Consider the following 20,078-nt stretch of genomic DNA (forward strand, 5'->3'; position numbering starts at 1 on the left):
CTCCCAGGGGGCCTGTCCAGTTGGAGAAAACCATGATATAAGGCTTCCGAGAGTGCCCTTCTAGTGGAAAATTATGCTGATGAAGTGCCCTCTAGGGCAGCCTTCACGAGTTGGACAAACCACAATAATCGGCCATCTATGCTGCCTTCCAGTGGGAGAAAAGTTGTCCGCTCTAAGGGTCTAATCCTAACTTGCGCCTGCCTGAATACATCAACTACACCTGAATATCTGCTGTGGAGTGGTTGTCGGTATGGTAATGTAGCGCAGCGTGTGGACAAAGAAAGAGAATGTATGAAAGTGGTTCCTGTTGCACATTGATTTTGGCTGGAGGTCTGCTAATATGTCAGGTAGGTCATCGACATGTTATAGTTTTCTCCGGGAGTTGCCACCCTTCCCTGATTTTAAAAGGATAGGATGGTTTCATCAGAGCCTGTCATCTAACTGAAGATAATGGTAGGCAACCTGCGATCAGGATCTCTGTCTCCTGGTGAAGTGCCTGGTATGTGGCAGTGCCTGTCCCTAAAACAAACCAGAGCCAGAGACCCAGTTGGAGCGATCACGGCTCCACAGGATGTCACAGGCCTTGCCTGCCCGCTGCTGCAGTCGGACAGGCGGTGATAGTTTACCTCTGATTAGCGTCCTGTTACATCTGGAGTTAAGGCAGAATGCGTAAACTATGCTGATTGGTGGGAGCGGGTCAACACCAGTGCTGCGCTTGTGATGCACTTATGCTGCTGATATCCAGTCCCAGCGGCGGGGGGCTGGGACAAACCGACGGCATAGAAGGGCAGAGTTCGTGCAGGCTCTCCGGCTCCCACGTGACCTGCAGAGCTGACTTATTCCCTGCTATGACTCTACAAGAGAATCACGCTTGTCATGGGCGCGATCAGTTGTCATTGACGGCGCATGGACCATGATACATCGTAGGGCGAGACTTATTGCCAAAGCTGCACTTGACAAGAAGAGAAAAATACAACATGCAGCTGAGCTCCAAACAAGTCAAGCTGGCCACAGCCAGGGTCTCGAGTATCAACAAAAGCAGTCTAGGACATCTCATTATGAGCGCGCCAGCAATAATTTTCAGAAGTACCTTTTTTTTGATTTCAACTACAGCTTATATGATACCATCATATTCCGTAGACTTTTCGCTTATATTTATGGTGTATCATAAATGTACCTTGTCAGATGAGCATACTGCAATCCTGTATTATATCTGTGAGAATATAACATGATCAGCTTACTCGTTCAGTGTCATGGATTGTGACAATATTTGAGGCTTAACAGCAGTAGAGAATTATTAAGACTTAGGTACACTACTGTGTTTTTCATTTTTATCATAAGCAAACGCAGTCTATTGTTTGATTCATATGAAATTGTATGTTTATCATCTGCGTATAGAGAAAAATAAGAATGATAGAATTCGTCGTGTGGATCTCAGATTGTGCTTAACGTTGTATATCTTAACTTTGATATGGAGAATGGAGAACATTGAGATACAACTAACAACATGTTAGATATGTGCATCGGAGTGCGACCCTATGGAATAAATAACCCAATTTAATGCATAACCAAGAGTATCGATGGCCAGTATCTAGCTAACAACTGGCTCTAACTATCTATGCCAGAAGGTGAATGATTATGCACACAACCTTTAAATATTATGGTATTTGGCATATCTATTCGTCATATTGAGAGGGCAAGATAAATGGAATCGATGGAAATTGATTGTTCCTACATCATTGGACCATTCTAAAGTAGACTAGATCACGTCATTATAAAAACCATATAATATATAGACTCGACCAGAATGAATGGACAATAAGTGTATAGGCACCAGAAAATGCATTGAACTGACTCTCGAGCTGCAGCCCACATAGTGCTAAGGATCAGACAAATGATTCAAATACTGTGCACATGTAATATGAAAAAAAAAATTCAAATCCCACACAAACGTTAAGATTAACACCACAGACTATGAGTGCGATCTAGAAGTCAATGGTAAATCCATACACATACGTGTAATGTGAGAATGTATTTTATAGCAAGTCATTTCCCTCTTTGAGCATGTGACAGGAATAAAACTATCACACACACCTATTGATTAGAGATGCTGTTTTGAATTCTAGTAAAATAGATGGACTTAATGTCAGTCCCCTGTGCTAATCCATACTGGCAAGTCAATGTGTGTGTGACAGTGCCCATCCAGTCCATCGATACTCCTAAGGAGGAAAATCTTAACCATCAAGTGTGATATTGATCAGCATCAAGCATGCCATTATTATAAAAATAAACATTGTGATAAATTAATTTACAGTTTTATATCTCTCGCAAAATGAATGCATCCTAGAGAGAGAATCAACTCTGGGTTACACGTTAAGATTAGAAAGAGTTCGTCCACGCTAGATATAAAAACTGTGTATAAAAACAACGCAACCAAAAGCTTACAGCGCTTCAGTTACATTTAGAAATAAACAAAGCTAATTGTTATTGATATTGTCGAAGACTCGAACTAATTACCAGGCAGCATGGCCAAATCTCAGTGTTTTGTTTGTAATTATTTTCATACAATTTATATTTTTTTTTTTTTTACTATGTTAATGTTAATATTACTTATCTTTGACGTTCTATAGAAAATATTCTAATTGAATAAATACTTATTTGTTTTAAACGGTCATTCTCTACTAGCTCTAATAATTCTTAGACCGACAGGGAGCAAAGTGTTTTAAAGAGGGGAAGCATTTGGTGTGCAGGTGTGCTGTGTGGCAAATGGCAAATAAGTTTAGCATGTCAGGTAGCGAGGGCCGCACGAGCAGAAAAATTTGCCTTAGGGCCCCAGGGCCTGACACCCAAATGCTCCCTCCTTTAAAACACTTTGCTCCCTGTCAGTCTAAGAATTATTAGAGCTAGTAGAGAATGAGGTTTAAACAAATAAGTATTTATTCAATAGAATATTTTCTATAGAATCTAAAGATAAGTTAATATTAACATTAACATAGTAAAAAATATAAATGTAGAAAATAATACAAACAAAACACTGAGATTTGGCCATGCTGCCTGGTAATTAGTTCAGTCTTCACAATATCATACAATTAGCTTTGTTTATACAATGTAAACTGAAGCCTGTAAGCTTTGATTGCAGCTTTAAGTCTCAAAATATCTGCGACAAGCCCTTCAAACTAAGTACCCAGAGTTTCTTTTATACATTTTCAAATATAAACTAATACTATTTATACTATGGCTTGACTGAATAATTGATGGTTAACATTTACTTAGAGATGTGCAACCATATTGCCCAGTATGCCCTGCTAGTCAACATTTTAAATTCAAGATCTAATCAATAGTCAATGTCAATACATTGCTTTACATCTCACATTACAGAGTTGTAACTAAACCTTGACTGAGAGACCATAGCTGTTGTGTGTAACAGGGTGGGGATGAAATGTCATATTCACAGTATTTGACTTTCTGACCAAAGTGGCTGCAGCTCCACCATCACTGCATCTGTTCCACACAATTATTAACACTGTCAACTTTAACAAAATGCTTAAAGACTATGTTAACTTTAGCTAGCATGATTAAAATCATGCAACTTTCAGCTCTTCAATGTATGCCATACATTTTTAAATGTTTCCTTACTTCTGATGTGTTTTTGTAGCAACTGATTACCTGCATTTATTTATTCCCTGAGTCAACACATAAAATGGTTTGTTGTTTTTTTCTTCTCCAACAAGTTAAGTATACAACTAGCCATTGATCCATATCTCATTCACTAATTTTCTCTTCCTCCAGATGAACTACACTGTATCATGATCTTGCTATGAAAAAATGAAAACACAGTGGTGCACCTAGTTATAAATTTCAAGCCCATTAATACTAAGGACGAGTACTGATATGAGTACCAATTATCAACTTATTACCAAGTAATTATTACCAAGTATCAGTACGGATAAGCAACATTTGTGTTGATAAAATCTTGACAATATGCATCCCTAATTGGGATAACTGCTGATAAACGAGATGGAGTCATTTTACTCACCCAGTCTTGGCAAAGTTGGTCCAGTAGGTCATGACCACAGCACTGAGCATGACATCATTCTTTGAGAAGTTACAGGGGAAAAGGTCAGTGGGACCAATCATAGGAATTCCAAAAACATAGGGCACCTCGTCCCCGTGGGCGGCGTCTGACCAGGCTGGCTTCATCAGACTCTGGCAGTGGTGGTAGAAGGCGTAGAAGTAGGTGGGTGAGCCGTAGCGAGCATGGAGATCAGCCGTCACCACGGATGGCTCCACCCACTGGTGGTCAGTAAAAAGAGCCACCAGCGTCTTGCGCCTGGTCTCTGGATTGTCTCTGTCTGCCCAGTCTGTGTACATGAACTTAATGGTCTCCCTCAGGGTGTCCTTGCCCTCTGGGTACCCGTACAGACTATCCACAAAGTCTGACACGGAGAAGTCAAAGTCATTTCCAGACACACCGTCCTCTGAATCCACCACGTTCTCCACAAACCGCAGCCCCTCGCCCTGGTTAACCCCCAGCATGATGTCGTAGTTGAGGAACTCGCCCTGCTCCATCAGGATCTCGGGGTCATCAGGGATGACATCACCATCAATTACAGGTCCAAAGGCCACGTGGTACCTCGCTGGTTGTATGTCCTGCTCCACCAGCTCCCTGGAGCTCTTCTTCCTCAGACAGTCCACCATGTCTAAGGTGTCTAGGACATTACAACCCACCTTCTCCGCCAAGAGACGTGTATACTTGACCGGCTGGTAGTTTACCGCCCAGCTGGAGAGAGCTGACCCACTCTGAATTATGGCTCTGTGGAACAGACCTGCACAAGGACACAGGAAGAAGAGACAGGATGATGTTTAGTGTGTCACTATTACAGAGGATAATTCAGTTATGTGCTATACTACATGATAATTTTTAATTTTGTTTCTGCCATGACCAAAAGGGGGCTGTCAGCTACACAGCTGATAAGAATAACAAAGGCCAGACAGAACAAGTCCTTGTTGCCACACAGAACAATAATGGAATCATGGCTGCGATAATGAATGTGCAGATGGCCCGGTCTCACAGACAGCTCACAGACAGAGGAGGGAATCAGCACTCTGTCTGTCATCTTCTTTTCTTCCATCCATCTCTATATATTCTTTTGGTAATCATCTCTGTATGTTTGTCAGGAGCAGAGACTACCAATATGGCTCTATAGGCTTTTTTGAAAATAGAGAATGCAATCAGGATGCTAAAACGGACTATACCATACCAATAATTCCTTTGCTTGTATGAAATGCAGGAGTCTGATTTAAGTGTTCTTGAATATATGAACCCTGTGCATATGCCCTCCCTCTGGTAATGTACTTTTCAAGGTAGCTTACATTGGATGAACCTCAAACACTGCAATTATAGACACAGATGCTCCTTTTTGCAGTCATTACACACTCTCACACAGTGCCTCTGCATCAGTTATGCCATGTGTGAGTTAAAAGTCATTTTTTTTACCTGAAAGATCACTAAATTCTACAGGAGTTTGTGGGTGGATTGCTATAAATAAAACTAGACTCCTACTCCCTTCATTTGCAGAAGAAATGGAGCTGCACATATTCACCCGGCAATACAATGCAACATGGTGGCACACAATGAAAGAAGACCAAGCTGAACCGAACACCATGGTCTCCTGCTTGTAATATACAGAAATAGAGACTAAGAGTCAACAGACCATCTATTATGTGAATCTACATAGGAGTTTGGCATTTGTGTGCGTGTGGGCTTTAGAGGGGGTGGAGGGGGTTCAGAAACCAAGGCGAACAAATCTACAGTCTCATGGGGTGCTCGCACAAATTAAATTACATTTTGGTTGCAGTGCAGTATGAAGGGAATCTAAAATGACTTTTCACTACAAGGAACAGATCCCAAATAACAAACATCATTTCCTCAGAAATAATTGAATTGCGTCCCCTTTGAAAAATGTCTCCTTACAGACAGAAGAGTGAAGGTGACGTGACATCCTCTCTGTCTCGGGTAGGCCAATGTCACATCATTACCAATGCCTTGCAGTCTCGGACAGCACCACTCATCCTCCTGATATGGTTTTAAAAATCACAAGTGCTGTTTTATCAGTCTCAGAGAAAATCAGAGGTGAAGCTTCCACCACTTGACCATGCCGCTTTGTTGCTCATGGCAGTTTCTCTGCCAGAGTCAAGGAATACCACTGAACTCATGATATTGAAAGCAACAGCAGATGAAATGCTTCCGAAATGGCACGCATAAAAAAAAGTCATTAGATGATTCCACATTTAAGCCACGAAGACTAGCAGAGAAATATACAGGCACGCAGACTCAGTTTGTGATTTCAGCGTCAGTGTGGGTGGCTGTGTTGAAGTCTTTGTGTTTATGAGGTAAACAGCAGACTTAAGTGCCAGATATATCACTTTGGTAGTCTTAATCAGAGGCGGCGGGGGGCTTATTTCTTCTTGGCGAAGATGAAGTGTTTATTTACAGAGCTATTTACATTTATTTGTTTGCAAGTAGTAAGTAGAATTAATGTGTCTGGGTGAGTGAACTGTGAAATGTTTCTGTGGTGAGTGTGTTTAGTCTAAGCCACAATTTGTGTATTTGAACAATGATTTGGGGTCTGAATGTAGCTATTGGAAGATTTCAACAGATGTCTGAATATAAGGTTTTGATTTAACAATTTTGATTTCTGATTTTAAAAATTCTTTTGTTTTTCTGTATCATGTTTCTCATTCTATGTAGATGGGACCATCAGCTTGCCCTGCTGCTGCTCTTCGAGTTGTCCTGTGGTTGTGCGTCTCTGCAGGACAGTGGCCTGTGCCGTGTCCCAGCGAGCGGAAGCAGATGTCGAGGGTTTCACCCACTTGAAAGCATTAGAGGGGCAGCCGCAAGATGAAAGATGGCCACTCGGAGGCAGAGAGGGGGGCTGGGGCTTAATCCTGCCATCCCTCCCTTCTCCTCCTCCCCTCCCCTCCCTTCCCCTCCCCTCACTCTTTAGTGGTATTGCCTCTCTTCACATCTCAACTCAGATTGCGCTGTGCAAACAGAGCCAGTCATGGTGCAGGGAGTCTGTCCTGAATCCCAATGCTGCCAGCCATGCCACAGCCACTTTCTAAATGTCTTTGATCAGAAGTTGCTGTAGGAAAACGTTTGCCAGCAGAGCAGCTCCTCTGATTGCCAAGGCGATTTGACAGACATACCTATATCAAATCCGTTTGCCGTAATTGAGGAGAGCGGCTTGAATGCAACTAGGCTTGGTCCCCTGTCCGTTTGCACCCAAACGCACACATGTCCAACTGCTGAGGAGGCTGCATCCAGGTTGACACTTCTAGATTTATTTCCCGCTTTGGTTGATGAAAGGAAGGAAGAGTGACTGAGGCTTTACTATTGTTTGTGGAGAAACATATAAATCCAGCGCACATGGGCTGTCACCGGGCCGATAAATATGTATTAGAGCTGTGTGTGATGAGCCCCGCTGTGGTAGGAAGCTCACTGGGGAAGGTCAGAGAGAGAGGAGAGAAGAGCACAGGGTCTATCACCCACTGAGGGAATCCACTAATTATCCACACTGGGAGGTGTACGTGCGTGCCTGAGTGCATGTGTGTGTGCATGCACGTGTATTTGTGCTGACTTTGATTGATAAGATACAGAGATGATGAATAGACCGACAGACGACAGGCATCATCATGATGGGGGTTAACCATTTGTGACACTGTTTTGTCTTGAGCATCTACTCTAATGTCTATGTAACAATTACTCAACATCCCGACGAATTAAAAAGAAAGAGCGTGATGCAAAGGCATCAAACACGTGTGTCACATTCATATCTAGCATGTTTTACTTTGTAAAAGCAACAGATAGCCCTGAAATTATCTGCCTGTGTTTGACATCCGAGGACCCGACATCCAAACTGTGAGCAGATCCATCAAACCATAGCGTTGCTGGCAGATTGAGGTCACACTGAATTATGACTGGAGCTCAGGGGTAATCACTCATTGGGTCCCTGCTAAAATGCTGCCGCGACGCTCTGCAGCCGCCTCTGCGCTGCGGTTTGTCGACCTCGACCGCGCTGCCCCCTCACTAGATACCCGTTAAATGGGCATGCGGTTCAGGCCCAGGATTGGTGGAGTGGCTTGTAGAGATAATTCACCGCTGATAGGAAAAAAAAAAAAGCTTGACCTTGGGGGTATCATGACCACTGCATAGGTTAGAGAGCCACAGTCGACACACACTTAAACATTCCAGCTGGCTCAAACAAACACACACACACACACACACACAAATTGAGGCTATGCTTTGACAACAGCAATATGGATGAAATGCTGATATTAACAGGCCAATGCTGCTTCACTGGAGAGAGAGTAACATGACTTGGCTGTGCTTTGGATCACTGCTGATGTATTACGTGGCAACTATGGGAATGTGCCTGTTTAGTCCGTGTTAATGGACAAGGATGCTCTGCTGGTGATGATGCCAGTAAGCGCCATAAATGACTGTACTTTGTAATCTGGAACAGCTGGCGAAAATCACTGAAGCATCAGCGGTGAGTTTTATCAGTCTGGCCCTGAGATAAATGTGACTGTAAAGTGCATCCTGCAAAACCACTACAACCTTAACAATGTCATCCAAAAAAAAAAAAAAAAAAAACTTGACAAAGACAACAGCAGCTTAATGCGATGACTGTCAGATGACCTTGAAAGTTTGGATTGGCCAAGTCCCATTTTACAGGTCAGTGATTCATTTTCTGAACAATATTCCACATGACTTTAAGAGCTAATAGGGGTGAAAATATGTAAAGCAGAAAAATCTTATCAAAATTCTTCTCATACACATAAAAGCCATCGCAAGAGAGGAATAACGTGGCCACAGGGACATGTCTTTCTTTTTTTCCTTTCCCATAACTCCTACCAGATCTTGTACTTTTTTCTTGCCTTCAATCCTTCTCCTGCTCTGTTTTTCTGTCTCTCTCCATCTCACTCTCCCTGTCTCTTTTTCTGAGGGACCATGCTGAGTCCCTCCCTGCTGATTATTAGACATAAGCCTGCGTTCAGCGGAGCCTGAATCCTGTGAGTCATCTTACCTCCACCATCTCTTCACTGTAAGCAAATCTCCACAGACCCGAGGACTATGCAGAGCCCCCTCTGTTGCAAACATTTCTCTCCGTCTACAACCAAACTAGGCTAGCACTCAGTTGGACATACTCAATAAATGTTGCTCTGCCTCTCTTGCTGCATTTATACACTGACTCTTCTTTTCTTTCTCTTTCTCAGAGATCCACAATGTTATTGTTTTCCTATATTATAAAGATATATGAAGTGGTTTAATGCCACTTGAAATATTTAAATCCATCTGGGTAATGAATACTTAAAACACTTGCCTAATTGTATATCCTTGGCCACTTCATAACACAGGGTTAAAGCTGCTGTCTCCATGGCTACAGCCTACAGTACCACAGGCTGCATCCACTTAAACACAAGTGCCTCTGGTCTGATCATGCATTAGTCCATGGATAATTTCACATTGGTCTGGCAGCACTGAAACAACACCTACATTGTTTTTCTGTTCCATTAAAATTTCTGCCCAACATCGAACTCGTCAACTCCAAAATGAACAGTGGTGACGGAATCCGGAAAAGGGCAAGGCGAAGCTTTCTGACACAGTAGTAGTGTCATTGAATACACTTCCTGATTCCTTCAGGCTACAGGGAGACACTGTAAAAGCATCCATGCAGTGTGTGTGCGTGTGTGAGCATTAATCCAAGCAAGACTGTTATTTGCAGTACTTGTTTGCTTAAACATTAAAAATGAAACATGACATAAAAGACTCAAATATAACTTACTACTTATGACTCATAGCATGCATGCATGATTTGTTTTCTTGCTGTTTTATGGCTGCAACTATTGTTGTTACCTGGCTTCACGTTTCCTCTAAACCAGATTTACTCTGGAATGATTTCATAACAGATGATCCAACAGGATAGCTGCCAAAGAAAATGCATCTTCCTCCCAAAAAATGACTGTTTTGTTTTGCATGGATCAGGACACAAAAGCAAACGGTTTCCTAATTCCTACAAAACTTAAGTCTGTCTTACATCCCGGGAGGTGTTGCAGCAATACTCAAGTGAAGAGCAGTGGGCTTTGAAAACAGAAGGACTGCCCTGCTCTTGTTTCATCATGTCCATATAGAGGCAGCGTTTTCATCTATGAGTGTGAGACATGCTTCATGCCAGCCCTATATAATGTTGTTTGAAGCTGTTGGTCTTCTGCTCCAGCCTCTGTAGAGACTGCCTGCTTGCCTGCAGGCTGTGGCTTAGGCCAGATAAAGAGTTTGATCCATGAGGGTGGATGGAGGGATGAGGGAAGGAATGGGACAGCAGAACAGAGAAGAGACAGAAAAGAGGGAAAAAAAGTAAAAAAAAAAAAAGGATGTGAGGGGAGAAGAGAGGAAGGAAGAGGAAAGACGAAGGTGTGAATGAAGGAGGGAGTGTGAAATAGCAGGAGGCTAAAGGGGAGGAGGCAAGAGTAGGAGAAGAGAGGAGGATAAAAATGACCCCATTGACAGGCCTAACCCAGGTTCCAGGATCGATGTGCATCTGAGCCCAGAGAGTGTGATATCTCCTACTAATCACAATGTGACATCCACTGGTCAATACCACACACTCCAGGCCTCATCATCACACGCACCCTGGCCTCCCTCGGTCTGCACGCACAGCACAACAGGGCCACTGCTCCTCCTTGAACTCATCAATCTGGCTGCTAATCACAGGCATGCACACCACACCTGAGTCAAACAGTAATTGCAGACTAATTCACTGAATTATCTCAGGCTAGAAATAGGCGTGGGTGAGGGTTTTACTACAACGGGACATTTCAGATTAGTGCATGTTGTCATTCGCAGTAAAGCAGATTAAGCTGCTGTTTCAAATACTTCTCTGTGATTGTCTAAACTTTTTGGTGCATCTGTGTTGTATTGTCCAATACGGCAAATTGGATCTGGCACTCTTAGTAGGATAACATTGCTATTTATTTAAAAATCCTATGTGATCCAGTTATGGTGCCCACAGACAGAAGCACAAGCATAAACAGGCATGTCCCCACACACTTACTACTGGCTAGAAAACATCTTATGACACTGAAATAAATTATATATATTTTGAGAAGATTTTAAGTACTTTGCTATAGTTGCCAGTAAAGTGTGTGATGAAGAGTATTTGATGAATGCAATAATCACAGGGTGCAGGTAGGCTCTCTTTCCTTTAATTATTTATTCTATATTTTCTTTTATTTTCCTTATGTTCTCGTAGAAATTCTGAAAAAGTCAATTCATGCATAATCTATGAATAGAAACATTGTTATCAAGGAAAAAGATAAAAAAGTTTCAACAAAGCAAGATCTCTCAATAATGTTCTATTATTATTGATCTAATTTGCACTTTAACCATGGCACTCACTATTCATTCAACTTATTCCTGTATCTTTTGGGAAGTTATCTGTGCATTCTCACAACAACACATGCATGCACGCATACACACCGAATTGATTTTTGTCCTGCTCTTTCCTCGCAGCCTCCCTGCCAAACCAAGAGAAACAGAGAGCCTGCACGGTGAATTTTTCCATTTGCACTCATGCATGTGTCACTAATGCTGCAGCCTCTGAAAAGCAGAGAATGCTATCTCTGTGTCCTTCTATTGCAGCTCTGTTTGTGCTGTGGCATTCGGGGGGTGGGGGGTGGTGGTGTTTCACCGAGCTCACTCCACACTGCTGCAGTGCCTAGATTGGCCTGATAGCTGTGTATGCACAACAACAACACGCACTGTCAGTGAGCCTTGACTAGGCGTCGATGTGGAAATGGGAAGAATAATGAGTTATTACAGGGTTATCTGTGTGTATCTCCATGTCATGACTGTGTAAGCGGCTCTGCTAATCTCATTAGATGGGACAAGTTGTTAAAGATGTTTTCTGATTTCCTCTCTCTTCTCCTACTGCGTCCACAAATAGATTTCAGATCAGTGTGCTGAGAGGAAATGATTAGTGCCTTTAGCTCCCGCAGAAACCGGTTTTCATGGGAGAATTGTGCAAGTGGCTTCTGCGTAGAAACAGTGCAAACATCTGACTCCTGTTGTTTCTAAATATATGCACCATGTTTTACACCCCATCTGCATTGTATAGCAGCCCCAAAGCCGGGTTCATTTTTATATATGCAGCAAGTAGTGACAGGCAAAGACAAAGAGTGCACTCACTTCAAGGGAACGATGCTCCATAAGTACAAATCAGATGTAAAATATGTCTACCATGGGAGGGTCAAAGACATAAGTCACACACAAATATGACAATTCAGCCATGAAATGTGGAAGGATGGGAAGCTTCTATTCTTGGCGACATCTTGCCTGTGACAGCCAGATGGGATGGCTGAAACTCATTTTTGGGCCAAGGAAAGCCACGGAGAGGGCGCAGTTGCATTTGTGACAAATTATCGCAAGGGGTGTACACCCCCCTGAGGGGAATCAGAGGGATTCAGAGCAAAGAAGGAAAGAAAGAGTGACAGCAAGAGAGTGAGTGAGAGAGAGAGAGAAAGAGAAAAGAAATAGAGAGAAAGAGAGAGAGAGACCTTGGTCTAAGTGCCTTAGTCTTGCAGAAACAAATTAGCTGTGAGCTGTAGGGGTATGGGAGGTGAAACTGAGATGGATACGCACATGCTGGCTAAAAGCAGGAGGTGGGTGGAAGCTTACTGCTTACCCTGGCCCTTTTCACAGTCTTCCAGTACAGCAGATCACTAGCTTACAAGCTTTTGAATGTGGTTCAGAAAAGGATATGTCCCGATTACATCTGATTGTAGCTTACATACAAAGGCAAACAATGTGCATGGTGTTCTTGCACACACACAGTGTGAACATGTTGGCTTAGCTGCACATGTGCATCACCTAAATATCAATTCATTGAAGTCCAAATCCTACTCTAGCTACACAGAAAATACCTAGAGGCATCATGGTATATAAGTATCATATAAAACTAGGGCTTCACAATATGGTAGATTTTGTGGTTATTTTGACAGATATTACAATTGTGATATGATTACAAGTATAAACCTATTGTGAGTCCCATTTTGAAGCCAAGAGTTAGGCATTATGGCCGTCGCCATGTTGTTTTTTTTGCAGCCAGTAGCAGTGACATACTGAGAGTTGAGCTGTGCTCATTCACTGCGCAGTTTTAACAATCATGGCTCGCCTGATCACACACATTCTCCTATTACAGATAAACTGTACTTTAAAATGTGTTGTCTAACATTTTAATCAAGAAATATACAATGGAGTGACAGAATCTTGATTTATATTTTATCAGTACTGCCTTGTTTGACCATTTGATCTGTGTTTGGTGCGTTGTACAGGGCGGACTCACTGAGAATGACTACGTCAATCACAAAGTAGCCATATCTTAAAGCATACCCTGCTTTATTGCCTGTTTTACTATAAATTGGACCATAATTGACAAAATGAACATCATGTTGTGTGGGAGAAGACTTGAAACTAGCAACTAAGACCATAAACTCCTTAGGAAACTGTTTACTGACCTATTATATCAACTGAGAAGTCGGGTAATTTCTCCGTAAGACTCCATACTATCAGACCATTTTTTTGCAGCAAATGAAGCTGCCCCCTAATGGCCATTAAATAGAATAAATAACACTTCCACGTTGGCTTCATTTCACAGACCTGGAAGCTCTGTCCACTATATATACAGTGCAATGCATGACTCAAAATTAGTGGGAGTGATACATTTTGCATGCCAATTTTCATTTGACAAAAAAATTTAAATTATGATTATGGGAGAATTTTTGGGATCTGTACCAAACAACGTGTTTTCTGACATCAGGAGAACAACATTGGTAGGCCACATTTTACCTTTATCAAAAAACTGCAGCTTCTGCAGTTTGGATATTGCATATTGGCCATATTGCGATTTTGATAGTATTTCTGTTAATTGTGCAGCCCTATATACAACCCACCCATATAAAGTGCACGCACTGGCCCGTGCACACACACCCCACACCTACACAACCACACACACACAACGACACCACACTACGACGACACACACACACACACACATATAATTCAGGAAGCTCATTAGGCACCACACACAGAGCACCTAGTAGGCAGCAACCTTTTTTCTCTGACCAAGAACATCAACAACTCTTTTAATCTAAACCACCATTAATGAAGCAGAACCAGAGGAGACGTTAGAAAAAAAATACTTCCCTGGATGCGCTGTAATTCCTGTGCCCCACTTGTAATTATAGTGCTTTTCCTATTAGAAAGAGTCCCCCTGTTACCGATGCCTTTTAGGGTCAGTGGTCACACCAGCAGCAGCGTCCGAGCCGATTAACTATTGTATCAGGCATGAACGTGTCAGGCTGGGCGTGGGCTCCAACAGCGTAAACATATTCTTCTAGCTGTGCCTATGTCACTCTGTGTGTTCCTCTCTCACAGTGTCTGACACCACTGTTCCCTACTCTGCCTATTGTGCCAGTAGCCCTGCAGCCAGAAGCCACACAAGCTCTGCCTAATTCAAGGCGGCACACCATGCAAACAGCGGACAAAAATAGGATGGATATGTGTCGCCCTTGCTCGCCCTCATTCTTGGGCACACATTAAAGATTGAGAGCAAGAGAAACTCAGGGGTCTGGGAATGGGATGGTGCTCCAAACGTGATCCTGGTACCTGACTGTGGAATTACCTGCTCAGAGGAGAGGCTGCTGTGTTTGTGCATTTACTAAGTGTGTGCGCATCTGCTTGTGTGTGTATGACTGTCCCGTATAACACTGTGGAGATAAAGCAGCACTGTCACAAAAGCCCATCCCAGGAGAGCACTATGTCTGCCTTCCCTGCCTCATGCTTCATACTGTAAACTCCCATTGAGTCAATTACTGTGGCAGACTCTTTAGCCACCATAGCCACTTACTATAAGTGAACGTTGAGACAATTGGGTTATGACATGTCCTGCTGTATGTCCATTGGCAGCAGCAGCTCCCTGAAATTCTACTCCAACAAATCAAGTCAACTGGAAATCCCAACAATTAAGAGCTATTTGTGCAGGCTATCTGAACTCAGCATTCAGCCACTGAGCATCGATCTGCTGCAAAACAAATCTGAATCAATCCATTCAAATGTTTTTTATTTTGATTTGGACATATACTGAGTTGCTGAGATATTGACTTTAGTAATAGAGATTAAAAATGTGTTGACCAAAGAGTTCATCAATCTGAGATCCGTCATTTCTGCCTTCTCTGAACAAAAGCGTGCTGACTACACATTTATCTGTGCTACAAACTAGAAAATATGTCTTAGCAAGACAAACAGACAGACATATGGATGAACTAGGCTGCCGACATCTATTCTCATTGTGTCACAGACGGAGAGCGGAGGGAGGAAAAAAGGGAAGGTCAGGGGAGGATAAGAGAAGAGGGGAAAGAAAAGAAAAGAAAAAAGCGAGAAGACTCTTAAAATTCCTCAGTGGGTGCTATTGTCCCTGGAGAGTATTCAAGGCAGGAAAAGGCTCTCTGCATAGGAAAATGGCACTCCGCATGCTAACTGTGACTTTGCATTCATTGTGAGGAAGACACAGGCATCTCAATGCATTGGGTGACTCATGCAAACCATTTCATCTCCAATATGCGGTGTTCTCGGGCTCAATACAAAGGCTCTGAAATGATTTCAGAGTGTGATTTGGTTGAATTAAATTTCACTACACCAATATGGGTTAGAAATATACCTCAGATTTATCACTTGAATTGAAGACATCTATTTCCCCCCTGATGTAGATTTGTCAGACCTATTCAACAACAATTTGATATCTATTGAATCTAAGACAATAAGAAAACCCAAAATGTTGTTTTATTTTTATTTTTATGGGCTTTGGGCTGTTTTATTTCTTATGACAGTTTAAGCCAATGCAGTGAAGAAACAACTACACTCTGAGCTAGTCCATAGCTAAGTAGCTTCAGCTGGCCTTCGGAACAGTTTGCTCAAAGCATTTTCATTTAACTGTATTTTGCGCAGATCTGCCACCTCTCTATAGGGTCATATTGGCTTATGATGCTCTGCAACTGTGAGTAAATATAAGCCTGTGTATTAGATTTGGGGCCTGAGATGAAATCTAATTTCTGTGAGCTATGTGAAAGAGATTGCTTGCTGATACACATCCACACATCCAAGGCCACATCTGGCAGGCCCTATCAAATATACATGAACCCTGGGACATCATGATATGGCTGCACTCCTATTATTTCCTCAAGTTCACAACACGTTCCTGTTCCTCGTAAGGTGTCTGATACCGACAATGACATTTACTTTGATATTTACCAACTTTGTACAGATAAACATGCCGTGACATCTATCTTTTGTACAACGTCTTGGTTACTGTCCGATCTCATGAGGATACCATTTAAGAACTGAATATTATAATGAAGGCAATAAAGCATGGAGATGACTTGGCTGATATTGAGAAGTGACAGTTAATTTGAGTCATTGGTGTAGCCAGCTGATAACAGATTGATAGTGTCACAAACCGTAATGGACAAGTAATTAATATCTATTGCACAGACTCCATTTGGAACACTAATGTATCATATTGAATTTCAGTTGAAACAAAAAAATGGAGTGACAGAAAACATCTCAATGTCTGGCACTGTGTCAAACTCATTTCAGACCAGCCGGCCTAATAACAAGGACTATATACATTCTCCTTTCAGTGGCACTCCAGCCATTTTCAATTTTGGCAAGTACAGAATGCAGTGTATTTTTACCTCGAGTCCCTTCTGTCAAGCTCTGAAAAGGCCAAATGGGTAGTGGTGGACAGTTTCTTCACCACCTCAATACCCAAAATTGTGTTGGCTGCTTACAGTGAAGTGGTGGTGCAGGGAGTAAAACGCAGAGTGACAGGCCGAGGTCCCGGCACAAGGGCAGAGAGCTGTGAGCTGAGCTAGGGCGAGGAGCAGTGCGTCCCCGCCCTGGCAGCCTCATTCACTATTTATTTGTGTGTCTGTGTATGCAGCATACTGCTGGCTACAGTTCTATTTGCTTATGTTGTGTGGGTCCTTGTGCGTATACACGTGTCTGCATTCTGGTGAACTTTGTGGAGCTGTGTGACTGCCTCACTGAGGTAAGAAAGGCATTCAATAGTTGCCTTTCTGCCTCAGCGGTCACACTTCAGATTATCAGTCTTTTACATTCAAACCAGGCTGTGGGCAGCAGAGGAGAGAATAGAAAAAAGAAAAGAAAAAATATCACGCTCATGCGAGAGAGTGCACAGGTTCCCTTCTCATGTTTTTGTCCTCTTTTCCATGGTAACATGCCTTTCACTGCAATCTGTCCGTTTCCATATCTTCCCCCTATATTCTCTACTCTCTGTTGTGTCTCCTGCTGCCAGTGCCAGTAGGCACACAGCTGTAGCCACATGAAATCCCCTAGAGTGGGAGAGTATGTGGACTTACATGTACACATGGACTCTGTGTGTGTGCGTGTGTGTGTTGTGTTGTGTGTGTGTGTGTGTGTGTGTGTCATGTTGACATGTGGTGCGAAGCTGGAGCTGGCAGAGTTAGAATGTTTGTGCAGGCATCCTTAATACAGCAACCACGGAACCTGTCCTAGGTCAGAGGCAATTGTATTGGTTGGTGCTCGTCAGGAACGTGTATAGCAGTGTTTGTGCACCTATGTACATGTTTGTGCAGTATCGATGTGAGTCTGTGGAGATGAGTTATGTGTGTGTGAGACTGAGTGTGCTCGTCTATCAGTTAGGCTGCATGCTGGCACGCTCCACTTTCTCAATGTCAAGCTAACACATATTCAACAGCAACTAACGTCACAACACTTGACACATATCTCACCCACAGACATTCTTTTCCAGCACACATTCAGAGTGGCATCGGTAAGCCTATTGCCATTACTATAGAATGTGTCATTGTCAGCTTCCATCACCACATAAAGAAGTGGAACGACAGGTCTAGAAATTACACTTCTTCATACCTCAAGTTTGGAAATTTTAAATGTAACACATTATCAATGATTACAAGCTCGCTCAGCATGTATTTTATTGCCTTTTAACACCAATCACATTGTTGGTTTTAAAGGCAAATATACTTTTCAATTTAAAGAAAATCATTATTACATGTATATTATATATTTAGATGGGTCTGATTGGTTATTCTTTCATTTTCTATGTTCACAGGATTATGTATAACAAGTTATGAGTAACGTACGGTCATGGGTCTGGATTTGTGTTGACAATTTCTGCAAACAGGCATCGTTGCAGACATGTGGACATGTGACAGTAGGAAAAACACAGGGGTAAATAATCAAATTAATGCTGACTAAAATCTATTCAGCTCCAGGGTCCTGGTATTATTAATGCCGACTCACTGTCACAACTTACTGGGCCATTAAAATGGAAAGAGCTGTCGGTATAAAGTTATGTAGTAACACTGCGGCTTTTCATAGCTAGAAAAGCAAGTCAAAATGTCTGCTATGAAAAATGTCTATTGTAGGCTGTTGATTTTCATGTAACAAAGATATAGCACATTTTGTCTCATTTCCATTTCCATTTTGTGTGAACATAAATACTTAAAAATCTCTTCAACATCTATTTTACTTCAACAAAAAGTAACCTATAGGTATTTAGGCCAGGCCACTGATGATGAACTCAACAGTCAGCTCTACTTGGTAAACAGTAACAAGGTCATGTTGCCTGGAACTGTAAGGTGGTATAATATTGATTTGCTATTAATGGACTGACCTACATATAAGACAATGTTTTCTCAGAGTAAAATTATCTTAAACACTAAATTTGTGGACGACACATCATGCCTTCAAACTCTGTGTCTCTGTGCTATCTGTGTCTCTCCCTCCCTCCCTCTCATTGGTAGAACAGAAATAGTAAGGAGGGAAAATATCTGGATCAACTCCATTTGCTGCTTTTTTTTAGAGTGATGATGATGGTCAGTACACAAATACACTGGTTAATGCTGACTGGTTAAATGGTAAAATTGAATCGGAAGGATATCATTACTCTACTCTTCTTTCACGGCTGGACGAGAAGTCCTTAAAGTGCTGTGGAGAAAATGTTAACAGCTACTGAACTCACATGTCAATAGAACCATCACCATGACAACCGAGCAAACTCCATCTGCTGATGAAATTGGTTGAAAGCTCCAGGAAAAGGTAGTATGCAGACCTTGAGTTGTGATAGTTTTGTCAAACCAGTAGGCTATAGTTTTTCTACTGCATTAAAAATGTAATCACTCTGTTTTAATGTATTTTAATTGCTTTAAATGTACACATACATTTAAAAAAGAAGAGAGCGATATGGACAAAATCCACTATCGCTGTCATATTGATGTTTATTATGAAGCAGTACTTTGACAAATCAACTGAGAAACCTTTAAGGAATAAAGTATCCAGACAGGAGTGTCTGTTTTTGGTACATCTAGCAGATTAATTACCTGACAAATCGAGACACTTCATCACATTGATGCAAAAATCATGCAAAAATCATATAAAAATCCAGTTTTACAGAAAACATTGATGCTTATTGATTTGCAACAGTGCCCCCAGTCAAATAACAGTATGTCTCACAGTATAAATCATTATGTTCCCCAATCTTAATTTGATGTTTTTAAGATATCTGCCTACCTTGCTTATTCAGAGTGCATCTTATCTGAAACAGGTATTTATTAACAATCAGGTTTTTGCAAAAGGGAACATTGTCTTATTATCTTAGTCTTAGATTTGGCCAATGTGTTATTATTATTCACAGGTGGGGATATTATGTATTCTGTGTATTCCACATGACTGTAGAGTCTTTAGTTGCTGTCATTTACTGTAAATAGCTTGGAGCATATCAGTTCTACCACACATTGTGTCCCTCTGCACTTTGTTTTCCTGCATTTCTGCAGGGGGAATGTCAGCAACTGGCCTGTGTTAATTCAATGAAGTAGTTCCATGGTAACATGTTTTCCTGTTTGAATTTTAATCAAACATTGGCCACCCTTTTTCAGCCAGGGATATGTTTTGGCTTTGA

The 20,078-nt window shown here is 41.8% G+C and overlaps 1 protein-coding gene across 1 annotated transcript in view; it reads right to left on the reverse strand.

Moving 5' to 3' along the window:
* nlgn3a (neuroligin 3a) overlaps nt 1-20,078 on the reverse strand; it is a gene marked incomplete in the record, with an annotated part of 115,557 nt that overhangs the window by 11,116 nt on the left and 84,363 nt on the right. The window contains 1 exon segment of the mRNA XM_035669945.1: nt 4,037-4,826. Within this exon segment, the coding sequence (XP_035525838.1) occupies nt 4,037-4,826 (790 nt within the window).

This window comes from Morone saxatilis, unplaced genomic scaffold, assembly GCF_004916995.1.
Source record: "Morone saxatilis isolate NCDOM2014 unplaced genomic scaffold, NCSU_SB_2.0 Contig22, whole genome shotgun sequence".
Lineage (NCBI taxonomy): Eukaryota > Metazoa > Chordata > Actinopteri > Moronidae > Morone > Morone saxatilis.